This window comes from Pleurodeles waltl, chromosome 7 (assembly GCF_031143425.1).
Source record: "Pleurodeles waltl isolate 20211129_DDA chromosome 7, aPleWal1.hap1.20221129, whole genome shotgun sequence".
Classification (NCBI taxonomy): Eukaryota; Metazoa; Chordata; class Amphibia; order Caudata; family Salamandridae; genus Pleurodeles; species Pleurodeles waltl.
Genome location: NC_090446.1, coordinates 1,302,316,600 through 1,302,333,179, shown reverse-complemented (window position 1 = coordinate 1,302,333,179; position 16,580 = coordinate 1,302,316,600). Strand labels below are relative to the sequence as shown.

General features: G+C 46.2%; 1 protein-coding gene across 1 annotated transcript in view; it reads right to left on the bottom strand.

Annotated features, from left to right (window-relative positions):
• LOC138247046 (sacsin-like) overlaps window positions 1–16,580 on the bottom strand; it is a 149,002-nt gene that overhangs the window by 65,583 nt on the left and 66,839 nt on the right. The window contains 1 exon segment of the mRNA XM_069201796.1: window positions 4,999–6,415. Coding sequence (XP_069057897.1) covers window positions 4,999–6,415 — 1,417 coding nt within the window.

The window sequence follows — 16,580 nt, the reverse complement described above, 5'->3', positions numbered from 1 at the left end:
CTGGCTTCTAGTAGGCTTTCTGCCCCATCGGTGAGTGGATCGGGGGTAACTGCCCCATCTGCCCACTGGTGGGCAGGACAACTTTGTCCCCATTTATTTTGGGGTGGGGGTACGGCCATGCCAACACCCTTTTTTTTAGAAAAAGTCTTCCCTGGTGTCTGGTGGGCTTTCTGCCCTCCTGGGGGGCAGATGGGCCTTACAAAAATAGGCTGATCTGCCCCCAAGGGGGGCAGAAATGGGCAACAGTGAAGTGCCCACTTGGGGAGCGACCCTTGTCCAAGGGGCTGCCCCCCCAAACAAAACACACACACACCAATCTGTGGTGCCTAAGTGGTTTCTGCCCCCCATTGGGGTAGATCGGCCTAATAGAAATAGGCCAATCTGCCCCCAAAGGGGGCAGAAATGGCCTAAAATAAATTTGCTCCCCAGGGGAGCGACCCTTGCCTAGGGGATCACTCCCCTTGCGTGAAATTGGTGCAAAAATAAAATCCCTGGTGTCTAGTGGTTTCTGCCCCCCTTGGGGGCAGATTGACCTAAGAAAATGAGGACGATCTGTCCCCAAGGTGGGCAGGAATGACCTAAAATAAAATTGTCCCCCAGCGGAGCGACCCTTGCCTAAGTGGTCGCTCCCCATGTGTGTAAAAAAAAAAAAAGAAATCCCTGGTGCCTAGTGGTTTCAGATCAGCATAATTAAAATAGGCTGGGACAGAAATGGCCTAAACCCCCCCCCCCCCCACCAAGGGAGCGACCCTTGCCTAAAGAGTCTCTCCCCAAGTGTATAAAAGTTTAAAAGAAAAAAAAAAAATGAACCCTGGTGTCTAGTGGCTCCTGCACACCCCCCCTCCCCCCAGAGGCCGATCAGCCTATTTAAAATAGGCGATCTGCCCCCGGGGGAAGGGGGGTGCAGAAAAGGCCTCATATAAAAATGCCCCCCTAGGGGTGGCTCCCCTTTATTGTTTATAAAAAAATACAAACAAAACTCCTTGGTGTCGAGTGGGCATTTCTGCAGCCTGATCGCTTTATGCTCGGGCTGCAGAAATGCTCAGAAAGATATGAAAGGAAAAGTCTTTCCTTTCCTTTCAGGTCTCTCTTTCCGCCCCATCCCCGATCGGAAGAGAAATGGAAGCATTTCTCTTCTGATCACCCTGGGGGTATGGGGGGCTTCGGGGGTGGAAGGGCAACTGTGGCCGAGGGCAATACTAGCTCGTCCAGGGCACCCGAGGGGTTATAGATGATGAATATCTTGTTCTAAATATTGCAAAGCAGCATTGTTTCTTTCTTATGTGTAATGCCCAAAATGATTCTTTAACACATAATCATGCAGTATGGGGTGTCCAACCGGCTCCAATCCAATCCAATCCACCCCACCTCACCCCACACCAATCCGCCCCACTCAATCCAATCCATCGCAGACTAATCCACCGCACTCCAGTCCAAACCACTTGTCCAGCCCAATCCACTGTGCTCCATTTCACCACACTCCAATCCTCCCAACCCACCCACTCCAATCCAAAACAATCTGCACCACTTAAATACAAAACACTCTGCCCCACTCCAGTCCAAAACAATTTGCCCCACTCCAATCCAAAACAATCTGCCCCATTCAAATCTGCTCCACTCCAATCGGATCCACTCCAAACCTGCCCACTCGAATCTGCCCCATGACAATCCACCCCACTACAATCCAGCCCACCTCATCTCACCCCAAGCAATTCCACACCATTCCATCCCAAATCACCCCACTCTAATCAACCACAATCCACTCCACTCCAATCAAATCCACCCCACACCAATTCAGTCCTCCCACACTAATCCAATCCACCAGCCCATTGCAATCTACCCTATTCCAATTCACCTCGCCAGAATTCAGTCTACCCCACTCACCCCAATCCGCTCCCTCCAATCCAATTGACCATAATAACCCCCATTCCAATCCATAACAATCTACCTCATTCCAATGCAAAACAATCTGCCCCACGCCAATCCAAAAAACCTGCCCTACTCCACTCCACTCCAAAACAATCTCCCCACTCCAATCCAAAACAATCTGCTCCACTCCAATCCACAGCAATCTGCCACACTCCTGTCCAAAACAATATGCCCTACTCCAATATTCCGCACTCCAATCAAAATCAATCTGCCCCATTCAATCTTCCCCACTCAAATCTGCCACACTCCTATCTAAAACAATCTGCAGTACTCCAATCCAAAACAATCTGCCCCACTCTAATCCAAAACAATCTGTCCCAGTCCAATCTGCCCCACTCCAACCCAACGCAATCTGCCCTACTCCAATCTACCCCACTCCAATCTGCTTCACTCCAATCCAAAGCAATGTGCCGCACTCCAATCTGCCCCACTCCAATCCACCAACTCCAATTTGCCCCACTCCTGTGCAAAACACTGACTACCCCACTCCAGTCCATCCCACTCCCTCCAAAACAATCCACCGCACTCCAGACCGCCTCACTCCAACCCACCCCACTCCAAACCAATTCACCCCACTCGAATCCACCACAGTCCAATCCAACTCATCCCACTCCAGTCCAATCCAACCCAACCCAGCCCACTCCAATCTAATCCACCCACTCAAATCTATTCTACTCCATTCCAATACAGTCTACCCTTCTCCAGTACAATCCACTGTAACCCAATCTACCCCACTCCAGTTCAATCCACCCACCCTACAGCAATCCAATCCACCTTAATCCACCCCACTCCAGTCCACACCAGGGCACCTTAATCCACTCTACTCCACACCAATCCACCCCACTCCAAACCACCTTAATCCACCCCACTCCAATCCAATCCACTCTACACCAGTCTAATTCACTTCACTCCAATCCACACCATTTCACTCCAGTCCAATCCAACACCGTTCCTACTCAAATCCACTCAACTCAAATCCAGTCCACTCCACTCCATTCCAATCCACCCCAGTCTGAATAATCCCACTCCAATCCATCCCACTCCATCCCACTCCAAACAAACCCACCAACTACAATCCAATCCACCCCACTCTAATCGACCACATCCCACTCCAATCCACCACACCCCAATTCAATCCGCTCCACCCCAAATTACCGCAATCTATCCAATCCACCCCACTCAATCCAATCCACCCCACTGCAATCCAATCCAGCCCTCTCCAATAAATTCTACTCCAACCCATTTTACCCAGTCCAGTCGACCCTACTCCATTCCACCCCACTCTAGTCCAACCCACTCAAATCCAATCTACCCACCCCAATTCAATCCACCTCAATCTATTCAATCCACCACACTTCAATCCATTCCACTGCACCCCACTCCAATCCACCCCATTCCAATCCAATCCACCCAGTCTACCCCTCTCAAATCCACCCCACTCCAGTCCAGCCCACCGCACTCCAATACAATCCACCAGACTTCAGTCTAGTCCACCCCACTCCAGTCTAATCCTCCCCAGTCCAATTCAATGAATCCAACCCACCCCACTCTAGTCTACCCACTCCAATCCAATCCAATCCACCCAACTCCAATCCAGTCCACTCCACTCCACTCCAGTCCAGTTTAATTCACCCCTGTCCAAACCACTCACTCCAATCCAAACCACCCACCTCAATACACTCCACCCCAGTCCTATCACTCCAATTCAGTCCACTCACCCTCCTCTACTGTGATCTACCCCACCCCAATCCAATCAAAGTGACCTAATCTCATTTCAACCACACCGCTCTAATCCAATCCACCAACTCTACACACACCAATTCTATCCACCCTACTACCTGAATACACTCCAACCCACTCCACCCTATTCCACTCACTCCATGACACTGTACTCTATGACAGCGACACTCTCTGCCAGTGAACCACTGAACTCTATTCCCCGCTACTGAACTCTACGACACTCTACTCCCCCTACTCCACACTACGACACTCTACTCCAACAAATACACTCTACATCTACACTCTACTCCCCCCCTCCACACCACTAACCTTTAACCATGGTCAACAGTAGCCACACAGATGAACAAAATTACAAAAACACATTGCCAATGCCAATAGTTATTGTATAGGTGACACCTATTGGCTTTGCCAATGCTCGTTTACCATTTGCCACCTGTGGGCCCATTGGCCAGATATGATCATCCTTTACAGAATGCACTCCTTTGCTTTGTAGCCTGCACTACGACCCTTTGAGTGCACTGTTACACTGTACCCTTTCCTTTGCCTGTACATCCTTCCTTTCCTTATACTCCCCTTGCACCCATCATTCTCCTTGTACTCTGACAGCACCACTGGTTTTACTTTTGTATAGCTAAAAGTGTATACCAAGCTTCATTAACATCCTGCACAGCAGCAGTGAAAGCTTCTATAGTGCAATCAGGACAGATGAAAGCTTATATGCTTCCTTACAGATGCATTAATAGCCATTAATAATGTACCATTGTACTCACTGCTGAGGCCTATAACAGTTGTTAAACCTCATGAGACTGACTTATAGTCCCGAGCCTCATGCAAGGGCCAATAACCTCGGTGAGCGTCTTTAAGAACCAGTTTAGCCCGAGGCAAAATGACAAAGCTGCTATTAAAACATTGCATCCATTGAGGGTACAATGTTCTAAAAGAAAAAAGAACAGAAAAACAAACATTGAATGTTAAAGCAGAAAGTCTGTACTAGCTATTATGGCCCTAAGCCACTACATTGTTGAAAATGGAGGGTCCACATTTTAAGGTTCTAATACACTGTAATCAGTCATTTACTAAATCTGAGGTGTTTCTTCTGGTCATTGTATTATGTAATCTACATGCAATTGCAGCACCATTTGCACTGGTATGATTACTTTGGGCATTTGATGTGTCAGTGTACACAATCCAGCAGTGGAGACGCAGCCTATAGAGAACAATACTGACTTAACTATTAGTCAAAAGCAGCTAGCACACAGGCCATACGTAAAAGGTGCAACCCAAACCTACTTCAGCGAGTGATTCTGTAAACTGTGTGTAGCCACTTACCTTTGGAATCTGGAGCTCTCGATCAGTGCAATGTCCTCATCGGAGTCCTGGAACCGGGTGAAGGTTCCATCAGAGAGAGGCAGGAGTTGGAGCCCCAGCATGTCCCTATATTGTTCATCACCGATGACATACTCCAAGAGGAGCAACTTTTGAGTATAGTGAAGACTGCTCGAAAGGTCTTACTTCAATATCTTTCGAATGAAAGAAGGGGTGGCAGTTTTCACACATTCGGCAGCTAAATTAATAACCCCAATTACATGCGGAGGGACTTTAACAAGAGGCTCCCCGACACAGACCAGGAGTTCTTCTAAGGCATGAATTATGTTGCAGTCTTCTATGATTGGGAGAAAGATGGCATGAGATGGTTTAAGCCACTGTATATTGTTTGCTATAGGACACAACACATCCATATTTAGCAGTTCAATAGCAATCCTTTTAGTTAGTCGGTGCCACCTTTGTTTGTGTTGAGTCTGACTTGGGTCTGGCCAGATGCCATACGCTAAAGTAGCAGGACCACCTGAGGATCTTACAAAGGACACAACTGCCTGTACTGCTTGACAGTAGACAAGAGGTAAGACCTTCTCCACCAGCAGATGATTCCATTGGGCAGAGTCGTCCTGTTGATCTGCCTCCACCCACTTTATGCTCCGTCTGTCATCGGTCAGGTCAAAACTTGCATTGATATGAACAGGTAGCTGAGTCTTGTTTTCTTCTCTGTCTGGGAGTGGCAAGAAGCAGCATAGGCGTCCTTCACAGAAAGTGTTGTCTGCATGTTCTAATGAATAAGCTACACTAATGGTTGGAAAGTTGTTTAACCTATTGGCGAGATCTTCCAGGTCTTGAAAGCTCCCCTTTTTGATTGTGCTACCCACCACAAGCCATCTGCACTCCTCATCCATTCTACCTTGGCTTTTCAGAGACGTGGCCTTCACCTTCAAGGAACTGAGGAGCTTTGATGAAGAAACATCAATGTTTTGAAAAGTTTTGTTGTCCTCAGAATTGACACTGGCAGTCATCAGGTCTTTCACTGTGCCATCACGACCAATGATCTTAAGTGCAACCTGAGTGATGTTCCTAAGAAAAAGAAGATTTATAGTGGCATCTTTTCTAAAGCATCTGAAGAGTTCCTGTACCTTTTCTGAGCTGTAGAGGTTGTCTGAGATCTTGGAGAAGCTTAGCCTCAAAGGGAAGCGGAACAGTGTCCCATTGAAAAATCCAGACTCTATAATGGTGTCCCATTTACCACCACTAATGGCACTTACAGCTTTACTGAAGGAAAGAAATTGATCTGTTAACGCTTTGATGTCATTCTGATCTTCGTTGTCTTCCAGGTTCCACTTGAAGCCTCCATCATCAAAGGCTGTCCACTGTGGGTCTAGCATACCAATGTATTTTCCACTCAGAACAGCAGGTATATCTGTGAATGTAGAATTAGAGAAATGGGTATCTCAATTCAGAATCAGACCACTGTAAAACCTTATAGCAGCCAGGGCCACTTTGGATTATGCTTAAAAAGGTTGCTATACTGACACAGGTAATAGGGGCAAAGCAGAATCTATATGATGCATTGATGTCAACATGTCATTGTAAACCCCCAAAGCGTTAGGCCCATTTTGGATGAACTTTTAGAAGGCTCTCAGACTGGTGTAGGTCATAGTGGCAAAGTAGAAACTATGGGGCAGGAATGCACCGTATTTATGCAATACCATGCATTCTTGTCCTTTCCTCTATGCTGCCGCCGTTTTGGCTGCCTAGCGACAACGCAGTCAAGGGTATCTGTGTTGTATGGAGGATTGTTTTTTTGCAGGAAGGAGAACCTTCCTGCACAAAAACAATCTTGAGAGGCATTTTCCTCTTTCCATGTGTGCTGCAGAATGTGGCACACATGGAAAGAGGAAGCAACAGGGAGAAATAAAAATATTTCCCCTCATTATGCCTCACTTCAGGAGGCATAAGGTTTTGGAATTTCCCCAGGTTTATGTGATTAAGTAAATCTGGTGTAGCGTCCAAATCTATGGTTGCTGCGTGGGAAAACACACTGAAATGCCAATGGAATGCCTCTCTGGTGCAGAGTAAGGTAACGCAGCGACTTGCTCTGGTATGCCTTACTCCATATCTATGAGGACATTCAAAGCCAAACAAAGCAGCTTTGCATGCCCTCATAGATGTGGTTGAGAGGTTTTTGCCACTGGAGCATCACAAAAAGTGATGCTCCGGCAGCGCAAGGGGCTCGTAAATAAGCCCCCTAGGTGTTGCATTGGTGCCTGTAAAATTTCAACACAGTGAGGCCAAGTTGGAATGGACCTTAAGCGAGTTTTCAGACTGGCAGGGATAATAGTGGCAAACCTGAAAGGGCTCCTGGCACACAGCATGAGAAATTAAAATAATCCTTTCCACAAATTTGCCATGCACATTAGAGCTTCTGGGACATCCTCAGAATTTCATATTCTGATTGTACGGCATTGCACAAGTGTTTCCTGCACTGTGCCATGGACTGCTTGAAAGAACTCACAGTAGTGCAGTTACTACTGAAAACATTCTCACACAGATGCTATATAGATGTCTAATATGAATCATTCTTAAGATAATGACAGCACATACTAGTCCCACCTAGGCAATGTAAAGAGAGATGTTTGGGCAGGTACCTTCACACCAGGGATGTCCTGGTGTTCATATTTGATGTTGTACTGGTGGCAGTGGATGAGGGGGTGATATTCCTTCTTTTCTCTTTGGTCCTCTCTGCAGCATTTCACACTATAAATTCTAAACTCCTGCTGAAAAATCTAAAATCAAAGGCCTTACAAACTTCTTACGTGGTTCCAGTCACTTCTTGCTGATAGGACAAATTAGCCCTGCTTACCCGTTACATTGTACTGGGGACTGGTAAAATCACATTACTACCCAGTAAAATCGCCCCAGTACCACATAATTAAACATTGAACTAAATAGACTTATGCCCTCATTATGAACACGGCGGTAACAACTGCCGTGTTCATGCTGGCTGCACTAGGGATCGAACGCCAACTCCTCCAGCATTCAGATCATTATGAATTAAATATGGGGACAATTAGAAGACTCCGAAATAGAACCTCCTCTTCAGTATTTTCCATTTGGATCTCAGAACCATAATCTCTTACTGACAGCAAAGGACATCCTTTCCTGTATATTTGAAAATAGAACTTCTCCATATTAGAAATTATACCAGACTTTTGTAACAGATATCACATATATTTGTGACATACATCCAGAATTTGGCACAACAAACTACCAGAATGTTCGGCTGTTGGGCCTGCATCAGTAATGGACTATAACATTGGGAACTGCCCTGATGAAGGTGACCTCAATAATAGAGGAATACCGAAATGCGCGTAGGCTATAGGTTCCTACTGTGTCTCATTTGAGATTATAGTATCATTATCATTCTTCTCGGTCATAGATCCCTTTTGTATCGGAGTGCAAGACTGTTGTACTAACACTGTTGGATTTGTATCAACTAAAAGCTTTTTATGTTGAATAATAGAATGTACTTTTTCGGATTTATCTCTGTAATTGTCTAAATTGTATTATATTAGGACTATCAAAGTTTTTGAATTGTAGTTTTTGTATTCCTAATCATGGATGTTTTAGCCTGTTGTGAATGTGGGATGACTGAGTTAGGTGAATGTTATTGTCCTTTTTGTACTTGGTTTTATGTCTGTAGTATTTTGTAAATGAACTTAATAAAATCATACATTGTCGATATAATTCTTATCTTGCTATCTAGTTTGATATGTAGCCCAAACCGTGCATCCAAGAGTTGTTGTTTTATATGATATACAAAACTATGGTTATTGATATTTATAGTGATACGGTACTTGAGGAATATCAATCCTAAGGTAATTTTTTGTGGCTCTTAATTTAGATTTACTCTTCAGTTGCGGTCAAAACACTGACCGCCAGCGTCCCCGGATCCCCGCCGGCCATATAATGAACCTTCCTGTGGGCCGGCGGGCGGAAACATTGTTTCTGCCCGCCGGCCCACACGAAGTCCTGGCCGGGACATTGTGGAGCCGCCGCCAATGCCTCTGTGCGGCAGGTGCAGCTGCACCCATCGCACAGATCACTGCCCGATCTGCACAATGGGGCACTGCACTGGGGCCCCTGCACTGTCCATGCAGAGTGCATGGGCAGTGCAGGGGCCTCCAGGGGTGCCCCAGTGCACCCCTTCTGCCAGCCTTTCCCTGGCAGGGAAACCCACCAGGGAAAGTCTGGAGGATTAGGAAACATTATCTGAGGGGTAGCACCGCTGCCCTGTCAGATAATGATTCCGCTCGCCGCCAGGCTGCCTGATGGAGGAAGGGCTGCCGATGACGGCCCTCACCAGGTTTATTTTGTGGAGGTTTGACCCGCCAGGCCGGCTGGCGGTTTCACCCGCCAAAGCCGGCATGGCAGGCCAAACCACCAAGTTCATAATGACCGCCTTAGTAATGACTGTGTGGGAGCTATTTTTCTGGTCGTAAAACCACATAGAATTTACCTTTCCATTGGGCTTTACCATATACATACAAGGGAAAACTTTTGTTTAGCAGGGGAGCAGGAACACAAATACGGAATGAGGTTTGGCTGCTGCTGGAGCCGAAGGCTCATGCTATTTTTCCAAACAGAATTACCAGCCCAAACAAATGGGTCAGATTTTCCCACTGTAGAAAAAGGGTCTCTAGTTGTGAGTTTACACCCTGTTCAAATAGGGACCCTCGCTCTAGTCAAGGTAACGGAGATACACAGCTCAGATTGCCATGCTCACCCCCTTGGTAGCTTAGCAACAGTAGTCAGGCTTATCTCAGAGGCAATGCATAAAGTATTTGTACAACCACACACAGTAACAGTAAAAACACCACAAAAGGACACTACACCCATTTATAGCCAATATTTATCTAAATCAAACAAGACTAAAACGACAAAAATCCAACATACCCCAAAAGAGATATCATTTTTCAAAGTAAAAAGAGTCTTAATCCATTGAAATCAATGGATGCATGGTTTTAACACAAAGTACTTTGTGATCCTCAAAAATACAGCTGCAGATGCAAGCATGCGTCAGAAAAGCAAGCGATGCGCCGATTCCTTACTCGCAAGTGAGGCCGTGTGCGTCAATTCTTTCACCCGCCGTGTAGGCTATGCGTCAATCTTTTTCCCACAGGACAGCGTTGCATCAATTCCTAGGTCCGCAGCCTTGGGTCCATGTGGTAATGCTATAGAATTTGACACCCAGTGATGCTGCATAAAAAATCCGGACACACAGCAGCAATGAATCTGCACTGAGCTAGCGATGCATCGATTTCACCTCCTCTGAGTCGATTTTTCAGCCGCCGTGTGGGTGCTGTGTCGATTTTTCTGTCACTCGACTCCGGTGCATGGATTTTCACCTTGGGTTCACCAGCTTCTCCTTTCAGGGGCCCAGGGATTGGATGTGGCACTACTAGGCAGGCTAGGGGTCTCAGGAAGAGAACCCACGTGCTGGCAGATGAAGTCTTTGATGGCCGTGAGACTTCAGAATAGGGGGCAAGCTCAGTCCAAGCCCTTGAAGAAACTTCACAAACAGGATTTCAGAAAGCAAAGTCTAGTCCTTTCCCTCTTAATGCAGAAGTAGCAGCAGCAGGCCAACACACAAAGCAACAGGCAGAGTGGCAGGTCCTCCTTAAGCATCAAGCTGTTCTCCTTGGCAGAGGTTCCTCATGATCCAGAAGTAATCTAAAGCTGTGCCCATTTCTGACTTTGAAGTACGAAAACTTGAAAGGAATGTCTTTGTAGTGCACAATAACCTGCCTCTTCCTTGCCCTAACCCCAGACACACACTAGGGTGTTGGAGACTGTATTGTGAGAGGACCGGCACAGCCCTTTCAAGTGCAGGTGTCAGCACCTCCCTCCCACTCTAACCCAGGAAGACTCATCAGGAAATGGAGGACACACCGCAGCTCCCTTTGTTTCACTGTCTAGAGGTAATGCACAGACAGCCCAACTGTCAGTCTGACCTAGACGTGTGTTCAGTAGCCAGGCAGAAACACAGAATGGTTAGGCAAGAACATGCCCACTTTCTAAAAGTGGCATTTTCAAACTTATAATCTAAAAAACAACTTCTCTTCTCTTTAAATTCTGGGTTCAGAGATCCCAAACTCCATATCTCTATCTGCTCCCAATAGGAAGTTACACTTAGAAGGTATTTCTAGGCAATCCCCTTGTTAACCTATGGGAGAGATAGGCCGTGAAATAGTGAAAAAACAAATTTTGCAACATTTTAATATTAGGACATGTAAAACACACCAGTGCATGTCGGACCTTTTAAATACATTGCAGCCTACCCATGGGCTACCTTGGGCCTACCTTAGGGGTGACTTACATGTAGTAAAAGGGAAGGTTTGGGCCTGGCAAGTGTGTACACTTGCCAGGTCAAACTGGCAGTTAAAACTGCACACAGGCACTGCAGTGACAGGTCTGAGACATGGTTACAGGGCTACTCATGAGTGGCACAATCAGTGCTTTAGGTCTACTAGTAGCATTTGATTTACAGACCCTGGGCACCTCTAGTGCATTTTACTAGGGACTTACTAGTACATCAAATATACCAATCATGCTAAACCAACTACCACTATCATGTAAACAGAAAGCACTTGCACTTTAACACTGGTTAGCAGTGGTAAAGTGCCCTGAGTATCAAAACCAGCAACAACGAATTACAGCACAGGATCCAAAAACAGGAGGTCAGAAGCAAAAAGTACAGGGAAACCACGCCAAGAGCTGCCAGGTCTAACACCCACGCCCAGTAAAAATGGATGTTGAAGAACCTCATAACTAATATTCAGGCCAAATGAAATTAAGATTTAAAAACATGTTAATTTCACTCCGCCTACCTTGTAATTAGGACCCATGTGTCAAGCCTTGTCCATTTCAATCTTCCATGGTAAAGTCTATTTATCATTTTCACTTAAACGCTTGCTTGGAGTGATACTATCTCAAGGCCTTCAACTTCACTCCAATGCATTTTTCTCTAAGGCACAGTTGAAGTTTTCCACATGTTGAAAGACTGTAAGGAGGAAGTAAACATATGGGTGAACCGGAGCCCTTAAAACCCACGTTTTGCTGCGAGCATATCAGATGATGCCTCAGGACTTGTTTTGCCTACCAACTACATATGCAAATAAACTACATTACTTGGGCTAATTTGCCAGACAGACATAAGCGTTGATGCTCATGTTAGCTCAGCAGTCCAATTTGCTTGCCCCAAAGAACACTTGCCCTACTTTTTATAGACAAGATCCACCATCAAGGCCTAGCAAGCTCCTTCACTAATTCCAAACTGAACTATATGAGCTGGCTCAGGAAGACATCATCAATGTCATCATCAGAATGCTACAGCTCACTTAGGGGGTGATTCTGACCCCGGCGGTCCATGACCGCCGGGGCCGGGGCCAGGGTTGGCGGGAGCACCACCAACAGGCTGGCGGTGCCCCGCAGGGCATTCTGACCGCGGCGGTTCGGCCGCGGTCAGATGCGGAAAACCGGCGGTCTCCCGCCGGTTTTCTGCTGCCCATGAGAATCCTCCATGGCCGCGCAGCGCCGCCATGGGGATTCTGACACCCCATACCGCCATCCTGTTCCTGGCGGGTCTCCCGCCAGGAACAGGATGGCGGTATGGGGTGTCGCGGGGCCCCTGGCGGCCCCTGCAGTGCCCATGCCAATGGCATGGGCACTGCAGGGGCCCCCGTAAGAGGGCTCCACTTTGTATTTCAGTGTCTGCTATGCAGACACTGAAATACGCGACGGGTGCCACTGCACCCGTCGCACATACCCACTCCGCCGGCTCCATTCGGAGCCGGCTTCCTCGTGGGGAGGGGTTTCCCGCTGGGCTGGCGGGCGGCCTTCTGGCGGTCGCCCGCCAGCCCAGCGGGAAAGCCAGAATGGCCTCCGCGGTCTTTTGACCGCGGAGCGGCCATATGGCGGCTCCCTCCACGAGGGCGGCGACCGCCGCCCCGCGGGGGTCAGAATGACCCCCCTTAGTGTTATGAACAAGTGAGCACTAAGTCCCTAATTAGAGGGACCGCTTAATTTTGATGTGATCAATAACAGCAGTTAACTTCTGGTGTCAAAAAGCAGCAGAAATCTCCTTCTGTAAGCTTGGATTCATAGTTAACCAGAATTGCCACCCTCCTCCAATATTTCCTCATGGTCTAATTCATAATGTGCCAGATTTTCCCCTCTCCGGAGATCACAGGTACCCCCAATATTGGAAACCCCAATGGTGGGGAAAAGATCCATTGCCCACTTGTCTACTCATATTGAGGGTCTAAGTCTCTGTCCTAGCTTCTAGTAAAGAACAAATTGTAATCATGTTGCTCTCCCTGCAACTAAAGGACTGCCTAAGCACATTTACAGGAGTAATTATCACTACTCATTCTGGGAAGAACACAGAGGTCAAGCAAACTGTTGCTGCCAGCAGTTCCAAGCATCCAGTTTGAATGAAGAAGAGATCACAAATTTTAAGTCCCAAATTATAAATTCCTTGTCATTAGAGATCAAGTTAACAACCTCTCTCTTCAGTTTTAAGAAAGTAGTGAAGTTTTGGTTGCTTCTATGAAATGGCTGCTCTATAGGAGATACTAGGATCTTTTTCTCATTCATTATAGAATCATGTTTTTAATACAGAGGCCCTCATTATGAGTTTGGATGATTTTGTTGCAGTATGCCGAGGCCTGAATTCCTTAATTCCGGATAGCATTCCCATAATAGAATCTACCACTTACAAAGTTTCTTCATGGAAGAAAGAACAACCAGGTGGACCAGGAAATACCACGTATGATTAGACTTCTTTCCAGGGAGAAAAACACAGGCCTTTTCCACAGCCTGAAAGTGTCAGGAAAGGTACTGGGCCAAACCATGTGGGGTTGTGGCCTTTTATTCCTGCTGTTCAGAGGTCTGCCTTACTACATTGGATTGGAGTAACTGAGCTAATTACTGCCCCTTCAACAATTGACTCTCAATGGTAGTGCGAGTAGAGCAGGCTCTTCAAGGGGAGGTGGGTGCAAGGTAGGTGTAGGCTCAAGTCTGAAATTATCCACAGTGAACCCATTGTTAACTTTTTGTGTAAAAAGGCCTGTTCACACTACTGATTCTTACTAAACACAAAAAGGATATCCTGCCGCTACCACACTTCTGTTAATTAACTCCAGGTAGCCCTCTATCACAATTAGGGTTGCACTTGGTGCATTCCTCACTGTCTATCACGACAGCATAAGCATGAGGCAAGCCTAGTTCATGATGCAGATGCATGATCCGTGTTCACTTATGACCAAAATTAGTACCAGGGATCCAGATAGCCAAGCAGCAGAAAAACTCAGCACAGGGACTCACACCTGTAACCATGCAAGGCACTTTTCCATCCTGGCGTGTTGTGCTCCTTTGTGCTGAGGGTGGCATTTTCTGCTCCCCTTTGCTGTCGTAGGGGTTGAGCAGAGGCCGTGCTGTTCAGCTGAACTCACTACCTGCAACATCAAAGATAGGTCTGGTGTGTCCAGCCATGGACTTATTAGGTCCACAGTTTTCAGACCTGTGAATTCCAGGTACAGAGACACTTATAATTGCTGGTGGTGTAATTACACCCAGAGTTATCACTTTGCGTGAAACTGTGCAATTAATAATGAGGGCCTAACAGCAGTGGGATCTAGAGGCTATTTATTACACTTTGTGGGCCTCATAAGTAAAATTGAGAAACACATAGACCTCCTGTTTTCTCAAGTGTGAAAGTGTAAAGACGTTCTTTAAACAAAAGCTGGAAAAGGCAAAATGTCTGGGTTTTATTGGCCAGCAGCAGGTTTGCCAGTGCTTGTGTTTTAAGTGCGGTCGTGGTTTTTACTACACTTTATTAAAAAAATGTTTTAAAATGGCTGCAGATATGAGAGCATGTGTGCACACAGAAATACTAAACTGTGTTGCATGGCGGATTGTCACTTGAATGAAATACAAGGACACTCTATCCTGTATTTTGGTGCTTGTGATGATTTTGCTTATGTGTGATGGAAAATAAATTGGTGGGAAATGAGTAGAGTATATGAAGCATATGCCTATTCCTTCATATGTAAAGGGAGCATGGGGAAATGCCTCTTTTTGCATGACCATCCCCAAGGTTTTGGACTGATGTTGTTTTTTTTACTTTGAAAGTGCACTGAGGCCTGATAAATAGACCTCGGTGTCAGTGCTCTAAACCTTAAAAAGATATATGTCTAATTGACTTACCAACAATTGGCATAATTTAACTTGCCTTTAAGTCCTGACTTTATGGTAAAAGGAGTGCAGAGGGCCTGGAAGTTATTGTAGCACTTATTGTACCCGCACGAGTATGACAAAGCAAGCAAAACTCCCAGTCTGCCATTGCTGGCTGAGAAGGCAGTTCTTGAACTGCTAATTTGACTAAGTAAAAAAATGACAAAGTACAGACCTTCCTTTTTAATCTATTCTATTCTAGGGATTTGTAAAGCGCATAGCTACCCGAAGGCCTCTCAGCGCTAGAACAGTTCAGCAGGGTGTCAACTAACCGGCAGGAGCTAATTAGTATAAAGCCACTTTTTCAAGGCCTTTCTGAAAGACAGGTCATTGGATAATAGGTGCAAAGTGCTCCACAGTTTTGGGGCCTAAGGGGAGAAACAGCTGCCGCCGCACCGAGATTTGGTGACTTTGGGAACTTGAAGCAAATGGGCAGAAGAGGATCTAAGTAGTCTTCCAGGGATGTAGGGGGGGTAAACAGAGATTAACAAAACAAGGCCACTGTTGTGGAAAGATTTATACAGAAAGCATAAAGTCTTAAATTGGATGTGTTGCTCGGCAGGAAGCCAATGAAGGACATTCAATGCAGAATGGTGCCTATGAAGATTCATCAAAAGCTGGGCAGCAGCATTCGGTATTATCTTTAGCCTTTTTGTCACATAGCCAAGGGGAGCTATGATAAAGGGCATTGCCATAATCAAGACAGGAAATGATCAGGACCTGGACAATTAGTCTTTCATTGAAAAATGGTGGAGGTTTAAGACCTTTCTCAAGAGTCTGAGAATGCCAAAGCAGTTAGCCGCAAGATATTTCTCTTGGAGCCTAGCCACATTCTGAGACATTATATCACATCTTTGAGACTAGGGAGTCCTTCCAAACAGGCAGGCAATGAATTTGGAACTTTCTTACTGAGGTTATTACCCAGTATCATAGTCTCTGTTTTGTGTGCATTAAGCTTGAGCTTACAGTTGACCATCCAACTGGACAATACCTGAAGACAAGGAGCCAAATTAAGGTTGATAGAGCTGGGATCATCGGAGATCGATATCACCTATTGGGTGTCATCACATGGGAAACCAGTGACAGCCCAAAAGAGCATACAATATCAGCCAGAGGGAGCATATAAAGATTAAAGAGGGTGTGGCCAAGGGAGGAGCCCTGCGGCAACCCTCAGCTCAGGGGAGACTATGAGAATACCAAGTATGATCTAGAACCTGGAAGTTCTGTCTTCCAAAAAGAAAGAGAGTCATTTCAGGTGAGGGCCAGTGACACCTACTTAAGAGGTTCTG